The 19,909-nt window shown below is 38.9% G+C and overlaps 1 protein-coding gene across 1 annotated transcript; it reads right to left on the bottom strand.

Moving 5' to 3' along the window:
* Positions 1-4,189: 4,189 nt before the first annotated feature.
* Positions 4,190-11,287, bottom strand: LOC139959446 (toll-like receptor 4). Its single transcript, XM_071957083.1, has 2 exons — positions 11,113-11,287; positions 4,190-7,567 (listed from the first exon to the last, which is right to left on the bottom strand). Exon 2 carries the CDS (start codon positions 7,538-7,540, stop codon positions 4,865-4,867), a length of 2,676 nt encoding a protein of 891 aa, XP_071813184.1. The 5' UTR covers positions 7,541-7,567; positions 11,113-11,287; the 3' UTR covers positions 4,190-4,864.
* Positions 11,288-19,909: the final 8,622 nt, after the last annotated feature.

Raw genomic sequence — 19,909 nt, 5'->3', positions numbered from 1 at the left:
AGGTCTAAACTGATTTTTCCTGGGAGGGGGGACACCAGAGCCCCTATCATGGAATTGGCTGGCACAACGACTCCATGGTCACCTCTTATCCAATCCTTATCCAATCCTTGATTCCTCTCTGAGCCATTCCATAATGTTTCATAGCATGACTTTTCTGGGGAAGTATAAAATTTGCCAACCTCCCCGTACCCCCTCCCTCACCCTCCTAATCCTTTACATGCCACCGAGTTCAACCATTCAACAATTAAATGGTAGGTGAGTAGGACCTTCCAGCTGGAAACTTCTATCTACATGCTCCAACGATCTTGGAAAAATGACGAAATGTATGTATGTATGTATTTTAGATCTTCCTGCAAGCAGGAACTCGCGAAGAAGCCATCATTGGCTTATCAAAGTTGCAAGCTGACCGAAGTCAGTCTCTTAGACTCATATTTAACGTCCATGATTATGAATTCAGGCGCGGCGGAACGGAAAAATTATTGGGGGGGCTAATGTGTGGAGACTATCTAAGCGGAGCGCCACCATTGGTTGGCGCGGAGCATACAAGAAAATTTTAGGTTTTTTCAAACCCCCAGATGGCCGGAAACGGCACTTCCCGAGTGTTTTATGCTGCAAATACCTAGCCCTAAAATATGGGTCTCAAGCCTGCAATTTCTCAGATTGCACGTAAAAGTCTGTAAAAACATTGTAACTTGTATATTCGATGGTGTTTTAAGAGAGTAGCTATTACTCGTAGTGTACTCGCAAAGACGTTTTTGAGTGTAGCAAGGCTAAGTAAGGCGATGTTGGAGAACTGGCTGAAATGAGGCAAGTCATTGGCCTAAGACGAAGTTGTGTTACGCTTACCGGTACTCACACTCACTGCTTCCACTTTTCACGGGGTGTGATGACGCGGTTGGGGTGACAATGTGGTCTATAGCCAGGGGACGGGCCGAGGGACCAGGGTCCCCCAGCAATTACTAAAATTATTACACCTATATAGTATATGTGTGCATCGGACAGATCGACAAGTATGCATTGAAAAATGGGCAGATGCACGTTTCGGAGCCTTGGTAAATATTGGGGGGGGGCTTATCATGCATTTGCCCCCTCAACTTTTTCACCCCCCCAAGCCCCCCCGGTTCCGCCGCTACTGGTTCCAGCTGGTCTGAGCAGCACGGTTCGCCTTATGCTTTTTAAATCCTTGGTGGTCCCTGTTTTAGATTATGGCTTACCTGCCTGGGGACCCCAGAATCTGACTCATGAACAGGCGCGCCCCCCGGGTAAGAAAATAAGGAGAGAATAAAGAAGAAGAAAAAAGGAAAACAGAGGGGGAAAAAGAGGAGGAGGAGAGGAAGGAAGGGAAAAGAAAAAGAAGAAAGAGAAAAAGGAGAAAGGAGGGAGTAGAAGAAAAACGCCAAGACACCGGGAAGAGAAAGAGGAACAGTGACATCATTACAGCGCTGATTCCTATTATATATACAGGGTGCCAGTGACGGATCAATGATTTCGAAGGGGGCGTGTGCCTCACCCTACCCCTTACACCGACAACTCCATTTTTGACGTTTCTATTTTTCCTCTCTCACTAATGATCTATATATATATACTATATATGGTCTATTATAACGCGTGTGTGTGTATATACGCCTTAAAAAATTGTAGAATTGTGCTATGAAACCAACTGTGGCTTGTCTCGAACTCGACCGAGTCGTCGGGGAACATGACGCATTTCGGGAAGGGGGCGACCGCCCCCCCCCCTTCATGTTTCTTTATGATATCGCTTGTAATTTCAAAATAGAAAATACTTAGATGCAACTTACAAGGCCTAGGAAGTGTGATTTCCAGCGATCTGGGAGGCACTTTGGCCAAAATTTGCTTGTACGCTTCGCGCCAACAAAAGAGTGCCATTTCCAGCGATCTGGGAGGCATTTTCGGCCAAAATTGTCTTGTACGCTTCGCGCCAAATTATGGTGGCGCTACGCTAAGATAATTTGACTCCCTCCCAAATTCCTCGCTACGCACCTGTTCGAATTTGTAAAGCAAACAGCAGATATCTCATCATATCATTTAGCATGAAAATGGCGTTCCAGGATGAACAGCCTCAAAACTGCCTGACTTGCCCGAAAAAAATAACCATAAATTTTCGCGCGCTCCGCGCGCGTTCAACATGTTAATGCCAATATCATATAAGCAAGCATCGGTTATTACATCGTATGTCACCGTGTACGTATACAGTCCGTGAAAGTTGCGCAGTATACCGCGGGATGCTAATGTAAACAACGAAATGTCTTATGCAGATGGAGCAAAAAGTATGGAGGTCCAATTATGTCATAACTCTCTTTTACATTAGTAATGGCGAATTAGGGGCCCAGCCCCCCCCCCTGCCTCCTACGCCTATGTATGTAGTGTTCGGTTTCGGAATTATCTGCTATTTTTTCATTTCCTTCAACCAAGTTTCATAATAGCCGTTATAAGAAGCTTTAATATTATTTTAATATTAAATTAACTGTATCTGAATTTTCGAAAATTCCCTGACCAACATTCTTCATCACACTTCCCTCTACTCGTGCAATTTTGACCGCTCTGGTAGGGGTTGGAGGAGGTTTTTCTATATTGGTTGTCTGAACAAAGAATGCGCTTAAAACCTTGAAAAGTAGGGCTGACGGGTATTGTGGGCCGCGACCGTAGAATCACCTACAAAAGCAATGACCCACAGGACATGCGATTAGGTCGAACATGATGTGTGACTGGTGACAATCTACAAAAAGGTTATGGATGGGAAAAAAAACTATTGGGAAATACTTGGTTCTCAGGCAAAAAGTGTGCATCTGGTTCGTCATTTTCAAGCACGAGAAGTGCCATTTCCGGTGATCTGGGGCCTGGGGGGTATCAAAACCAGAAATTTTCTTGTACGCTGCGCGCCAACCGATGGTGGCGCTCGGCTTAGATAGTAATTCGCGCCCGGGTTAGAAAATCCTGGATACGCCCCTGATAAAGGTAGACTGGCGGGGTCCAGAGGAGTGCGTTTTATTTTAGGACAAAGGAGGACAAAGGAGACAAGAAATGGAGTGTAGTACTCGTTTAAGTATTCTTAGTTGGTATTCTTTCACTTATCGTTATTAACTTCTCTTGGTTCTTTTTGTTACAAAGTGCCTTTTGGGTAAATTTTCTTGTCCTGCTATATTGTAAACATCACTGTAAATTCCCGCCACACTGATAATTTACTTTTTAATCATGCTTTTGCAAGAACAAATGTTTTAAAAATGATTTTTTTTAACCAATTTCCTAGGATTTGGAATGAACCCCTGAGACCAGGAATTTAGTCTTGTGTGGTGGTTCTTACCAGTCATTTGTGTTCAATATTAAGGAATATTTCTTAGCTTTATTACATGTGTAATTTGTCATTTTTAATTCTTATATTTCTTATGGTTTATTTGTGAATATTATATATTTATTTTAGTTCAAAGTCTCTTATTGTAAGGGTGCACAGGCCTCCGGGCTACAGGAATTTGGTTTCCTTTTGTACATCCTGATCCGCTTTGTGTTTTCGTACTTTGTTGTTTGTATACTGCTTTTTGATTGGATCAAATATATAATGAAATAAAATGAAATACAGAGAAAAGTGCGATGTTAATCATTTACAGCACTGACGTACTGCGCTCGAAAAACTATTTTTGCGAGTAACATATTGCATCGCTTTGCGCAAACAGTTGACTTTGAAATCCTAATTTTTATTTCCAAAAGAAGAGTGACACTCCCAATTCCGCCCTCTATTTTGTTATCCAAAAGTTGACTTGTATCAACTATACCACTACTTCAATGGAGTCACGCGCACACATCAGAGCAAAAGTAGCATATTTCTAATGAACAAGGGGAGGTGGGAGTGGGGAGGGGTTAAGCTGTTGTTGACTGAGGTCATGAAGTCTTAGAGGAAAAACCTTCAGATGCAAAATCAGTTTCAAATATTACTTGTTATCTGCAGCGATTCAATGGAAGCGATTTTCAAGTACATGCCACAAAGAGGTATTACTTAGATTTTTTTTTAGAATGTTTCTCATTTATGGTCACCACGCACCAACTGCCCCAACCCCAACCACATTACACGCACATCGAGCTTTATCAAATTGTTTGTTTCTTTCATCTGTTGGAAATCATTGTTACAAAATTTCAGAGTAAGTGATGTCACAACTTGTTTATGAAGAATGGAAAGTTTGTAGTTTGCAATATTTATTCAAACTTGAACGTCGAAATTTCATTAAACAGAATTCATTCGTTCCTTATTCCATTAAGTTAACAATTCTTCAGAGAACTCAAATGACATTTCAGCTCTAATCATTTTGATGTTCGTTGACATACTTACTTGATAATAATATAAAAAAAAATCAAAACATGCTTTGCTTTCACTGTTTAACTGTGGGAAGCGTCAAATGAAACGGAAGTATAATAAATCAAATTTAAATCAGAAAATAAAGCACACAACACTGAAACTTTAATAGTTACATTGAGGGAAAGCAAATAATTGTATCAATAATGCCAAAATAATAGTGCAAAATGCAAAGGTTTTCCCCTGAAAGGATACAAAGCATCCCTCAACTTAGACTCAATGCGCTCCGGCCGTGACAACTTGTCTTCACTTCTTCAGATGATATATATATATATATATATATATATATATATATATATATATATATATATATATACAGTAATCCTTAGTATGGTAATATTACCATATGCTTATATACACAATAGGTATAGGCTGTAGGTAAGCTACATATGTTGCATGGTAGTCATGCTAAAACGGAAATAGAAGACCTACACCAATTACGTCATCATCATGTTTTTCTTAAATTTTGACAAGCAAAACAAGCGAGGCTGTTTATACATGTTAACAACAGCAGCAGCAGCAACAACCACTACCACATCTCGGCGCCTCTCTTTTGGCGACAGCCTCCTTCAACTTTTCCCAAAATACTTTCTTTTCAATGGACGAGGCCCTCTCGCCTGGCCACTTGAGGTACGTATCTTGCTGAGTTACCTGGTAGATAAGGTCGTGCTGTTTAAGCTCACTGTTGTTGACGTCATCCAAACGGATCAAAATAAGACATTTTCTATCACCAAAGTGCTTAAACATCGCTACATCGTGTTCGTATTTACACCAATTACTTGCCAGGTAATTTCTCGAGATGATACAGAGTGTCTTTCGACTGGTATCGATAGCGCCGGTGATGTTCTCGATAATGGACTCACCGGCGACAAAGGTTTCATCATGAATATTGATATGGAAGCGTTCTTGGTCGGCTCCGGTACCATCCAACTGCGGCCTGAGGATACCTTCAACCCAACCTTTATCTAGGCTGCTGTAAGATATGAAGACATCAGACTCGTAAGCGGAATCTCTCCCCGGAAGTATGCGGTACCCATCCCGTCGCCGATAACGCTGCCTAGCTCTGCCTCTCAGTAAACAGTATCTGATACGCCAGCGACAACACCAAAGAAGTAGCACAAGAAGCAAGGCAGATAGAACACTGCCACCAATTATGTAATAGTACATTGGGCGTAATTTTCCATCACAGACATAGGGACTTGGCCAGAAATCAAGCAAGGAGGTACCTCGGGGGTCCGCACATGTCGTCTTTCCAAGATCGGTGATGTTGACGTCAGTTTTATCAATCCATTTGCGGAACCACTCCAACTCACAGTTGCACAGCCACGGGTTTTCTTTAATGCTCAGAGACTGAAGGCTTTCCAGGAATGGATGAAAACTGGTCTCCTTGATAACATTTAAGTTATTATGATGCAATTGTAGTTCACGTAAGGAAGATAATCCTTCAAAAGATGACGATGTCAAATTGGCAATTTGGTTGCGTGCTAAAAGAAGAATCTGCAAACGAGTTGTATTCTTAAAAGCACCATCTGGTATCTTATGAAATCCGTTATAAGATAAATCGGCTTTCCGCAATGATGTCAAACCTGTTAGAAAATCCACAGGTGTCTGAGAGTCCTCCCATAGGTGGTACAAATTATTGTGTTGTAGATATAATACCTGTAGTTTGGTAAGACTTTTGAAGACATCTGGCGCCAGTATACGACTCATTGAGTTGTTGCTAAGATCGAGCATTTCCAAGTTCACCAGATGTCGAAAAGGAGACTTTCCCGCCATCATGGTTTTTAATCCAATCACGTTCAAGTACAATTTTGTTAAGGACGTGACGTTTGCGAAAGCATCCTCACCGATGGAAATGTCATTGTTGAGTCCAAGATCCAGAATTTTCAATTTAGGCATCCCTTCCAATTCCGGGCCTAAAATTGTTTGTGTCAGTCGGTTTCTAGATAATTTTAAAAACTCAAGCTGACCCAAACCATGAAAAGTACCAGCCTTGATGGTTTCAATGCGGTTTATTTCCAAATATAGTACTCGCAGAACTGATTCTGTCAAACTCTGGAAAGTAGTTTCGTTGAGTTTGGTCAAGGAGTTATTAGAAAGATCAAGGGTTCTCAGATTCCCGAGATGACTAAAGGCATCTGGACCGATGTTGGAGATAAAGTTCTTGTACAAATTAATTTCCCCAAGTTGGGTCAAATATTGGAAGGGTGCACCAGCAATGTGGCTGATATTGTTTAAGGACAAATCCAACGCTTCAAGCGGAACTCCTTCAAACGTATTAAATGTATCATCGGTTAGGTTTGTTAAACCGATCATTGAGAGGCTCATATTGGTCACGTGGACTTCTTTCAATGCAGTCCCAACTTGGGCAATTGCATCTTCACTGTGGATTGCTTGTTTAAGATTAATAAAATTTAATAATTTCAAACCTGAAAAGCAAGAGGGATCTATACTAGTGAGGTCATTTCCGGATAGGTCTAAATTATCAATACTGGTCCCTTCTAAGTATTTAAAATCCCCTTCGGCGATGATAGAAATTCCGTTTCGCGCTAACTCCAACTTCTGAAGTTTTGGTAACGCTCCTTCTGGAAGGAAGTTGAAGGAGGGTAGAAGATCATTATTCAATCTCAAATCAGTAAGTGACTTCAACGGTGCAAAGACTTCTCTTGGAATTGGTTTTACGATTCCATTATTCATGTCTGACAAATCTAAGATTTTTAAATTTCCTAGATTGGTAAAGACATTTTCATAAAATTTGTTAACCTGGTTGTGATTTAAGTAGAGCTCCTCCAAGTTTGCCAAGTCCTTGAACAACTCCATCACGATCGATTTTCTTGATATTGTGTTATATGAGAGGCTAAGTATCTGAAGCTTCTTTAGACCATCGAACGCATCTGGGGTTACCGTGCTTAACTTATTATGACTTAGATCCAGAATTCGGACAGTTGTTGGTATATTCTTTGGAACAGCCGTCAAGCCTCGGTGACTGCAATCCACCTTACCATCCACCATGTTACTACAGGAAGTAGTTTCTGCAGGACTGCTAAGAGCTTCCGGAAATTCACTTTTGACAGAGTTCCCCATGATCGCTGTCGATGTGGTTAACAACAGCAAGACCAGAAAATATGAGCAGCGGAATGATTCATCCATCTTGGACATTGGCAGAGTTACCCACATGTTACCAGAGTTTACTAGTTGATCAAGCTGGAAGAGATAAATGACAACAAATCAACAAAATATGCTAGAGTTACAAGCCATTACAGGATGAACTTTAGTACAGACACTGTGAAAGTTAAGTGTTTGTTAAAAAATAGAAAACTTTAAGTGCAGGTAATTCTTCGATAGTTATGATATTCCAAGATTCCAAATTTGAGTAAAATGTTGAATCGTGGAAGCCACCCGACGTGTAAGTTAAAATCCATGAGCCCTAGCGGGTTTCTCCCACATTTGTGGTCGCTTAAGCGTCGTAAAAATAACTGCTGATTATTACATTCATTTTTTTTTTTTACAAGTGAAGGAGATGTACAACCCAAAATGATCTTTGAATATATGATGGTATACGGTAAATTCGCGATAAATGTGCATGTAAAGGATAGCATTGATGATGATCTTGCTGATTTGGTTAATTTTAAGTGCTATCCCTTATAGCAATGTGATTTCATTTACTGTTTTGACCATGCATCTTCCACCGTAAATACAGTACATTTATACTTGTAAAGTTCGGTATTTTCCCCGCATGCGTTGACGTTTACATGTATAATTCCGCTAAATTGAATGAAATAATCGACGAACGTGTCTCAGAATACAAAAGTGATGTTTTCTTGTTTCTCTGTGGGAATTTTTGCTGTTTTCGTTAAGGCTTTGTAGATTCAAATTGTGGTTGAGAAAGGTTGTTGCAATTTGACCAACGAACACAACAACATATATCCAGTGTCCATCGGTGCCAGTAATATAATATATGCATGTATAAACACAGTACGCATATTTTAGGGGACACGCGAAATTACCGTATTCTGCCATATAATAGGCTGTGTCATTGGGATGCATATGATGAACGGCTCCATCAAAAAGCCAAACAGTATCTGTCCCCGTTTGAGAGGTATCGTGCTTTCATGTTCATGTTCATGCCAGGAGAAGAAGGGGCTGCCATTTTGTGTCATAACTGTTATATCCTTATATTGATACTCCACAACAGGTGTCTATTTGTCAAATGGAATTAGTTTGTTTACAATCTATCCATAAACCATCCAATTATGGGTGACATTAAACCTCTTATCCATTACTCAATTTGACCTGTCACTGATTCTCTGTATAAGTGCCTAGAATTGAAAAAATATCAGGAGTTCTACTTTGTGTGTATTTCCTTTACATATCATAATAATGACATACTACATATATGGTCACTTGAAAGTAGAACTTCTTAATAAGTTCCCTACCGTTTAAAAGTTCAAATGTGAAAGTAAGTAGTGGCATTACTACCTTTGACAATAAGTTTCAGGTAATTACTGGGTAATAGAAACTTCGTTATTATTATGACGTCAATGACCACCTCTGTTAAGGATAATACCGTATTGTGAACAAAGGAAATATCTTAACTTAATTGAAGCAATGTTGGAGAGTCTGCGGTGTCATTTATAGACTTGTTCATGTCCTCATGTGTTAGCGCTGGGAATTACAGTTAAAACATATTCTCCCTAACCAAGTGGAAATATATTTAGTTGGTAGTGGGGAGAGTTGCTCTTTATTGTTCTCTAGGCCGGGTATAGTGCCGTGGCGTGATATTAAGCCTTCCTTAAGTTCCTATCAAACTCCTGCTTGGTCTTTAAACCTTTGCACTTTTGATCTTCAAGTTTCCCCCTCGTTACGTTAATTCCCACGGTTTCCAAATAAAGAAATACATTAGAAATTGTTCGGTCCATTTTAGGTTAGGTTAGGACCCCTTATTTTCAGACCGTAGAAAACATAACCAAAAAGTAGGACCACGTGTTGTTTTATTTCTTACTCATGATTAATTCATTCATTGATAAATTTGATGAATATTAATGATGTTCCGAACTATAGGTAATATTGAACCAATCATTGATCAGATGCCCCATCATGTGTGACCAAAAGCATCATCCAGTACTCACGATTAGTATATTATAGCCAAATAATTTTATACCTATTATTGTTTCCAATCAGTATCTGGAAGTAAGTTTACAACGTTTAATTGAACTTGTATAATTGCCAAGGACTAAATACTCACGGAATAAATCATCTTGAAATCAACAGAACTATATTTAATCATTTATTTGAGTGGAGCTTCTTGGAGCCATAGGCTTATACGAAATACAATTTACCAAATAATTTACACAGGGGCAACGAGAGTTCCACCTCTACCGAGCTACAGACTATATACGCCCCATTATATATAGTGATAATGGTTGGAAATTAACACATGTGAAATGTTCCTTTAAGATTATTTTCACCTGATATATAAAATTGTCAGAATATAAATTAAGATAACATATACGTTATAACATGATTACAACTGTCGCACTCCTTTCCCATTTTGCACCCCCCCCCCTTTTTATGTAAAATTGTCCCATTAGATATGTTACCATGTTGTCGCATAAATGGAATAGCAGCTTAATTATTGTCAAATACTTCTTGTCAAATCTTTTAATACTTCATTTTGAATTTGACTATCAAACTTCAGAAATCTCCACTTAATATTTCCAAAGTATTGTATGCTAACAGGCAGTTTAATGTGTAGGCTATCTATAAGGTGACATACCAAAGATCAGTATAACCATGTAGGTATAAATGCAATACAATAGTATGTCGTTATGGAGATCGTGCATGCCTTTTCTGTCGCTGCGCTTTCTCTTTGGAAAGAACTCCCATTTCACGTGACTCTCCCTCCCTTTCTATTTTCAAGAGACAACTGAAACATTTCTTTTTGATTCCTAGTTTCTTTTTTCCCCTTATTGTCCTTTGTCTCTTTCCTACTTTGTAAAACGCTTTGAAACCCAGTGCATTAAACGCTATATAAATGTAATTTATTATATTATTAGTAGTTACACATTCATAAGTTACTACTCTTATGTGGCCTAAGTTAGATCTGACCAAACAAACAAATTGCAGTTTTATAGTAAAGGAATTTCCCCAATATATTTCTATAGTAAGCATAAATATAAATTTGCACAATGTTTCCCATTGGTATTTTTATCGGGCTTCCAAGCCTGGAATTATACCTGTATAGCCGGCAGTCTTTCAATTACACAGTAGTGCACACAGTGTCCTTGAGTGTTCGACGATGTATGCTTAGTAACCATATAGTATACCGGTATAAGACGGCCGTCTTGCTTGGATATAACCAATCCGTGGATAATTCACCAACCGAATAAGTGATATCCCATACATCGCCCACAATTAATGTAATACATATATATACCCTAGCCTAAATAAAGTCACGAACAAACAATTGGTGGGCTATTTCATTTTCATTCACAGAGAATGGATAACCTAGATGTCACGGAAAAATATCTCTGCTGCAGGCAGTATGAAAATCCTATACAATCAATGCTTTTGTATGCTATATGGAGCCTATATCATCTCAACATAGGCCTATAGCTTTCTAATGTGGTGCGCAGCATATGTTCTATGTACAATAGCCTATGTTTGTCTTGATTTATTAAATTACTTTTAGTTTGATTAGATGGATGTGAGTCAAGAAAATGAAAAAGAAAAAGGAAACTTGTTCTTACCTAGTATAATCAGCCTCGTCTTCACAAAGAACAGAAAAATAACCAAAGTTCTTGCTGTCACAATCGCTTGCGAATTTGATACATTGGTGGTCTTTACTGACAAGAACGTAGCTGGCGAGGATTTCACATTAGTGATGTACATTGCTGCAGTGAGTGTTTGAACACGATCACTTTGAGCTTTTAAATGAAAGAGCAAAGGCCGCAGAAATGTTTGCTATTATTAGAAACGGAAATTCCTTCTGCGGCAGACCACGTGTGCACAGGTATCAATAATTTATTAAGCTAATTCAAAAGTTTGCTATTCCAGTATTGTTATAATTATTTTGAAAGTATTCTTTCAAAATTTAGTATATTTAATATAATCAATTATCGTTAAAAAAATAAGCTCACATTACGTATTAATGGGCTCGACAATTTTCATAATAACCCCTTATCTAGAATGTTACGACCGAACCAATGATTGAAAATGGAAATTCCCTATGACAACACTTCTAGCCTGCATGGCATAATTTCATACCTCCTTACATGTAACACGTAATTGTTTACAGGTGCATACGCTGATGGCGACAAGACAAGCAGCTTTACTATTACCATTTTGTATAACGTAATAATATTTTCATGATCATATTTTAAATTACAGAAAATTTAATGGTATAGTGTTCGGTGTAACATAGTAGAGTAGCACTTTATTTTAATTTGGAAAGAATTATACATACAAGTAACGTGTTTTTTGATAAAACCATGGAAAGAAAAATGTTGTTTATTCTATTTTCTGTATATACCTTTTCCTATTTTTTTCCGGAATGAACGTAAGGAGGAATGTGGGATGGGGAGTGGAGGGAGGGAGGGAGGTAGGGGTAGTGAGGGGGAGCGAGGAGGAGGGGGAATCAGTTCTCGAGGAACACAATACGGAAGTATACACCTACCTTAGAGCAAAGCGCCAAACCTGTGACGTTGACGATGTCATTTAAAATGAGTGTGCCCACAAAGAAATTAGCAATCATTGCTGGATTGAAGAATTTGAACGAAATTTTTGAAAGTAGTATGCTTTATCAAGGTCAACTTAGACGTATCGCCCTCTCCAAATGCAATATTGTTATATTTCAATAGTTTGCAATGGGAATACAAGAACTAGTAAAGAAACACGTACTAACTATTCAGGGGCGTAATCACCTGTTTGGTAAGCTAGGGGGGGGGGTGCTTAGTTGTTAAGTCTTCCAGGGGAGGGGGTATAATATCCCATTTGAAGAGTTTTGGTTAAATGGAGGATGCTTAGATGCAAACTGATGCAATATTTTGGACCTTTCGAAACGATGTTGAAGAATTTTCGACTGCTTAGGTTGTACCACATAAACATGATTATATTTTCATGTACTGTATACTAGGATTTGTGGTAATATGCTGTCTGCCAGGATCAGGGGGAGGGGCTGGTCCTCTATGATTTTCTTCTGGAGAGGGGGTTAAAGTCAGGCCCCTCTCCTGCAATTATACGTATACGCCCCTGCAATCTTACCGAGATACCTCCGCGACTGAACTTATGATCTTTCAGAACTCATATACCAACGGGGTCAACTATATAGAGGTGTGTGAGGTTTGAGAGGTCGAGTGTGGGTCAGGGAAGCCTGAGGACATCCGGATCATAACATGAAGCACTGTAAGCTATGGACAACATGAGAATTTCACACCTAACTATATTGTAAGATATTGAATGATGAATAAAATCTATTGCGAATACTATAATAGCTACCATATCCTGCATGCCCCCACCCCACCCCACCCCACCCCAACCCAACCCAACCCCACCCCACACTCCTCTCCATTCCCCTTCCCAATCGCAAGAAAGTACACATGATTTTCAGTTTTATTCTAAAGAGTTCGAAGTATCTCATCGGTACCCACTCGATGCAAACGATGGGGTAGCTACGAGAGGTGAGGGGGGGGGTGGCAGGGGGCCCATATGCCTTCCTCCAAACGTTTGTCTGGCCAACCCCAAAGAGGGTTAGAAAATAGGTTCTGTCCGTATCTCCCTCCCATAATGAAAAGCAGTGGGTTCCCATAAATATATAATTGAAGTTATGCCCTGAATGCAAGTATACTTTAGGTCATATATATTTTGGTACCAGTGGTGGCCGGGTCGGTACCTGAAACGAGATTATTTTGCTTATGATTCTGTTCAAAAATATAACCGAATAACGCGAAACAACGGTTTTCTATCCGTCTTCACGCAGTTTACGACGCTAAGGGGTGTGGAGAGTGGAATAAGGGACCAGGATAAATATCAAGGAACACCACAGAAAAATTCCTTTGTGTATGTGTGTGTGTGTGTGTGCGTTTGTTTTGTATTCTGACCGAGGACTTGAACAAAAGAATTCCAGGTCCTCGGTTGTGATTTCTAAAGAATCACCACGTCCTCGGAAGAATTCTATTATATGGGGTATTGTTAAGGTTAGGGTACGTGGATTTGAACAATGGAAAATACAATGGGTCCTCGGTTGGAATGTAATACAAACATGCGTGTGTGTATGCGTGTGTGTGTGTGTGTATCTTTTACGAAAAAGGAATGAGAACCTTATGCCTTATATGGATCATATAAAATGAAAAGAATATAAAATTGCAACAAGAATATTGATGATTATATATTGAAATATAAGGAAGACCAAACTTTTGAAAATACTTTATTCAGAAATTGAGATGTGATGCTGGAACAGATCATGGCTCATACTTTGAAACAAGAGCAAAACGAAAGTTTCGTGTCAAATATATAGGCTTATATGCGTATTGTTAAGTTCGTCACATCAGGAAGTCACGACTCCTCGTTTTCAGGAAATGAATGATCATGTCATAACACACTGGCAATTATAACTTTACATAGATACAGGTAAAATTTCCAAAGAAGGTTAAACTGATTTATTTTAAGATCAACAGAGGTCAGATCGCATATAACACTCCATTTTCGTCACTCTGTAACACGCTGTATAGTATGTGTCTGATCAACTTTTTCATATGTTTAAAATGTATACAAAATGACACGTCGAGCCTCGAGATGAAGATGTTAGAATCAATCAATTTAAAAAGGCTAAAATACGTTAAATTTAAAGGATCGGTTGGGCACAAAATTTTACTTTTTTACTTATTTAGAAGACCGTTCAACAACACTGTAATCAGTTCAGGTTACATATATCTATACCAGATTTATTTTTTGGGAGGAATTACCCTTTGGGCTGCGGTTCATCAGTTAAAGTGACTAGACTTTGTATTCTTATAATACACAGATCTTTAGATCAGTTCTTCAGATGCAACACAAAACTCAACGGGAAAAATATAAAGGCACTTGTTGTCTCAATGGCATCTTATATAATGTGTTACAACTTTTTGTCAGAAATTAGACAAAGTGCGTTGAATGTCATCAAATGACACCTCTGTTGTTCATGTGAAGTTGAAACACTACGGACATGTCTAGCCAATTGGACCTACATTCAATTTCAGTCCATTTGTTGTGTGTGAGTGTGATAATCTCGTTCAATATCTGTTGAAATTTGTCGAAAATCTTTTTCGTTTCCAAGATGTACACATTTGAATTTTTTTAAATCTAAATCTTAAATCTTGGTGAAGTCATTCAAAATGTGGAGTGTTGCAATTATCAACATGTCTTATATTAGGCCTGAAAAGTTTAACCCCTAGCTAATTACCAGCCTACATAGGCCTATGTCATTTGAATAATGGGATGTTCCTATTTTCAAAGAACACATTAACAAATATTTCAAAACATCTCCTTAGGCCACAAAACCCGTGTTCAGTGTCCTTGAAATGAAGGTTGTAAAAACAAAGGAATAACATGACAGAAAATTAGGCAGTCACTTCCCATTACATCATTAATGTGCATAATTAGCTAATTTTTTGTTCGTACAATGAACTATAGAATTAGGGAAAGACTTATAAAATGGTCAATCTTTGATTGATTTTGATGTGAGTTGCAACTATTTTCATGACTTCTAATTAGAGTGATTGGGACAATGTTGTTCATATAGGTGTCCTAGACCTTTAAAAGAATATCTTTTGGTTGAGTTATGTACAATCAATAGCCTCAATAGATACGACACATGTGAGCAGGTGTATGATTCATACAGCTTAAAGGGTGTGAAGACTCGCGCACAAAAGAAACGTCTCTGACCTAGTTTCGAATGAGGTGAAACATGAGGTGTTAGACACCACCATCGATCCCAGAAAATACATACACAGCTTACTACCGTCGGTAATTAGACACTAGTGTACAGTCAATACATACAGCTACGGTCAATACCCACAAAACAGTGTACATAGCAGCGATGGACATCTCAGGTCAATAGATAAAAGATAGCAAGGTATATCAAGTTTCATTACTGTCTGCATTTTGTAGCGACAAGAACAAAAATTCACTTGCAAGCAACGGAAAGTTAACTTTTTCAGGTCGCGGCACGCGGTTTGGGCGAGTCTCTAATGCCTTTAACGCAATGCATGAATCATTTTATATTTTGTTCTTGAGTGTAAAACCGAATTACCAACAGAAACTATACTCAGATTAAAAAATAACCATGCAACGGTATTAGAAATTTTTGCAACATATGCACTGTGCACACCACTGATATTATTAATTAGTTTTATGCTTATTATATGTACACCACCCCTATTAGTGAAAGAGGAACTTTTCTTAGACACTTACGCTACACTAGCAGAGAGCTATAGGCCCATGAAAACTTGTTCTTTTTCTGACCAATGATACGTTTTTTGTGATTATAAACAATTATAGCTAATACATGAATTAACATGTATATGATTCCTATGCCATAATAATTTCTGCTAACATGCAAAAAGTAGGCTCCGAGTGTTGTTTGTTATTTACGATTTGGAGTGTAACAGCATTGTGTGCAGCAGGAATGGAGATTTACTCCCAAATGCAGCGGTAATCTCTTGACAATTGGAGATGACAAATCCGCCGACGATTTTCTGGCAAGGGCTTAAATTCAGTTGGTTGGTTTATCGGGCCCGATTGAAAGAATTGACGAATGAACATTACTTTATATCAATGGACAGTACGACGTATACTATCCCCTTTGTATATATAATGCCGCTTGCCAGTGAACGGAATTGATCAATGCTTGTTTGTGGAAATTGACAGTTACGGTAAAAGTAGGGCTTTTCAAAAAGCTTGTTGGCGTACGTAGTTATTATTCAATGAGGTGTTTGGACTCGAACCCCCTGAATTGTACATCTTTCACCACCCAAATCCGATTTTGTTAATTGTATTTTTCTTGATAAGAAACTCCAAAGCTTAACTGTCCAATACAGCTGTCACGGATTCTTTGCAGAGAGCAGTCGACAGGGCCGTAAAGAAGGACAGAGAGAGTATAAGTGATTTCAATGTGAAATATAATTATAGCAACAACAAAAAATTAATTACAGTTAGAATCATATTTCTTTATATTATAGATTTCTTCCTTTTCTATGTATGCCTCAATATGAGCGTCGGCTTTCTGCCTTAGTATTTACGTTTTCTTTCTTTCTTTGTTTCTCGTTCAGGCATGGATCCCCCCCCCCCCTCCTTGCCTCTTTTGCCATCTATAGAGATACCAAAACAACCAATTGAATGCGTAAAGTAATGAGTCACAATGACAGTGGATAGACTGATTTTCTTTCTTTTGAACTAAAATTTTACCTAAGTTTTGCATAATAAAACAAACCCGAGACAGAAAAGGGAAAGAGCATATGGCTATACGGTATACTAATATACTGCTCATGCCGAATTCCGATACTCTATTGACAAGACATTATTACGTAACGCTTAAGGATGCACAAAACCATGGCTAAATAATTAGCATCGGCAATTAATTCAATACGCAAAGCAATCAATAAAATACTTTAGGGGGATTTCCTAAATCGTGTTCTCTGACAACCACTGAAATCGGCAGTAAAAGGTTTAAGTTATTTCAGTGTGAAAGTGTGTCCTGTGGTAAATGAATTTTAAGATGACATGGTCTGAAGCAGTTCCCATGTTGCACAGGGACTGGAGGCTGAGGTTGAGGTGAGCAGGGGCGGCGATTTGTTTCAAATATTGCGGGGACATTTGCTTGGGTGCAGGCGTGTAGCAACTACATCCCCAAAATTGTTCGCGCGCTTCGTGATATTTTGTGTATATACCAAATTTCATTACGGATGCGGTCCGTCTCATGGGCGCAGATCAGTCTTGGATAATGGTGGGGCGCGTATCTGTTCTCTGATACTATCTAAGCGGAGCGCGACCATTGGTTCGCGCGTATAGCGTACAAGAATTTTTTGGGCAAATATACCTCCCAGATCGCCGGAAATAACACTTCCCAGACCCAATAATGCTCCAAAACCTCCTTAAATTTGAAATCTCATGGCTTAGAAATTTTAGTTGGGGGAAACACATGGGCGTCTGCAGAACAAAAAAATCAGGGGACAAATAATCCAAGTAGACTTTTGTATACGACGGGTCATGGGGTCCTCTCCCAGAAAACAATCATAGACTACAGCTTATGCGATTTCCGTCCAATATTTAACAACTGTGGATAAATATAATAACTTGAGAACTGCTGCATGTCATTTGCACAATGCTGGATCAAACTGCGCCAAAGTTCAATACAGGAGAATTTGAAATGCAGCGTTTGGTCAAGACAAATTGGTGAGGACACGGTATATCATGTCCCCACCACTGAAAAAGTTGGTGGGGACGCGTCTGCTGTCCCCATGCAGGATCTGCGCCCATGAAGTTGGTGTACGCATGACAGAATGTCGTAAAGATAAAGAGCTGAGAAAGTAACTGAGAGGTTGGCCATATTAATTACTATTTTATTGGAAATTCCAGATGACCTCCATTTTGCCCGACACAAAGCAAAGTTAGCATAAATTCATGCTTGAAAATTGTTGTTGAGTGACACCATGCAGTCATCCAGTAGCTTGTTATAACATGATGTACCATCGTGTGTGATGGGTGATCTATGCGTGGTACAATTCGTGATCTGATCTTGAAGTTTCCAAATAAATATTTGTTCATCTCTTGTTTTTTTCTCATTACAATATTACACTATGCCATGACTTGATCTTTTACGAAGCACTGTTATGCGTATTATAGCTAGCATAATAATGACTAAGATCGTGTTTCGAAAAGTTGGGGATTCGTGGACAACTCTGACATCCACGGGGGCCCGGGGGGGGGGGGGGGTCGTAGGGGATAAAGTTAGGGAAACCCTGCTCTAGCCCATTATATGACAAACGATTGCTTGGGAATCTTGATGTCTTACTTAAACAACAGCGTGAACTTAACACAAGCTATTATGCAGTTCTTATAACCGATTTCTATTTTACCATTACTAATGCTGAAATATATATATTTCCTTGTTTGCCAACAAATGGATATGCTTTTCTTTCATTTATCGTGACTCCAAGCTTTGTGATCGATTCCTAAAGGCCTACTCAATGTTCTTTCCTTTGACTGCCTGCTTTCCGAAACTGATGTCAGAATACTCTACTGTCTGCTACAAAGTTCAAGTGCTTTCGTTTTCAGTTCCACTTAAAATACAACTGAATTCCAGTCGTTATCACACTAGTTACTGAAAGCCATTTGGATGTGTCCGAAAAGAAATGTACAAATACTGCCATTTGGCAAATGTATTGGATATATATGTAGCTGTCTCAAGTTGGCTTATGACAGGAAAACGTATAGTAGGTCTATCAGCCTACTTGTACTAATTGATGAAGGTCATTAATATTTTGTATTTCGCAACAAGCACTGCCATTTTTGTAACCTTTCGTTATCGTGTGTAACACAATATGAGATTTTTACTCAGAGCAAGAATGTGGCTACCTAATTAATTGAAGCTGACTGGAGGAGCCTAGTAGTAGGCTTTCCAACCCCCCTTCCCCTCCCCCTCCTTAATTGAGATTACTCTATTTACTTTATTACATTTTCAATGCTCTTTCTGAGCCCCTGTAGTGGGAAACCACACAAAATAGCCCCGCGACTTTTGTTGTTATACGTTCGCCAATATTCTTGTTATGTTTCCAATAAGGTGGTTGAGAATAGACTATTTGCTTTTATTTGAGCTTCAGTAAAACATATCTTAGTCACCGACTATTCTGTTGACAATCATGACTACAGACAATTAAGCTGATTCCTATAGTCAGAATTCCTACGATGCCTATATCTCGAATTGCTATAGCCTGGAACCGTACACTGTATAGCTAGGCTACTTCCTTGTGAACAGTGGTATCGCCTGAGATTTCAATATTGGGGGGGGGGGAGGCCCTTGGGGTGGCACAATGTTTATTTGTGAATCTCGTCCTGGAAGGGGTCTAAGGGGAGGGGTGTCCTCCTCCCTTTGAGAATATTTTATTAATTAAGGGTCCTTAGATGCAATCTGCGGGTGCTATATTTTGCAACTTGAAGTAACTTTATGATCAAGAATTAGCCCCCAAGCAAGGCCCCCTTGGCGACGCCTCTGCTTATGAAGTTTATAACTTAAGATTTATAAATCTTATATTGGCTAACTTCTTGACTCATATTATTACAAATTTACAATGAAGCTATCAGATACATAGCCTTTTTACACCACCAAAGATTGAAAATGGAAATTCATTCTCAAAACCACCATTACATGAACACACGTCTGTGAGATTTGTATCATCGGTACTTTAGTGTAGCCTACCGAACTCCTCTCCATTTCTATGAACCTACCACTTTGTTAAAAGGGCTTGTCATTTTAGCCGTATTTTGTTCACGTAAATTGGTTACAAATATTGA

Source organism: Apostichopus japonicus, chromosome 19 (genome assembly GCF_037975245.1).
Source record: "Apostichopus japonicus isolate 1M-3 chromosome 19, ASM3797524v1, whole genome shotgun sequence".
NCBI lineage: Eukaryota > Metazoa > Echinodermata > Holothuroidea > Aspidochirotida > Stichopodidae > Apostichopus > Apostichopus japonicus.
The sequence above is the reverse complement of the archived record's forward strand: the minus strand, read 5'-3'. Positions and strand labels throughout refer to the sequence as shown.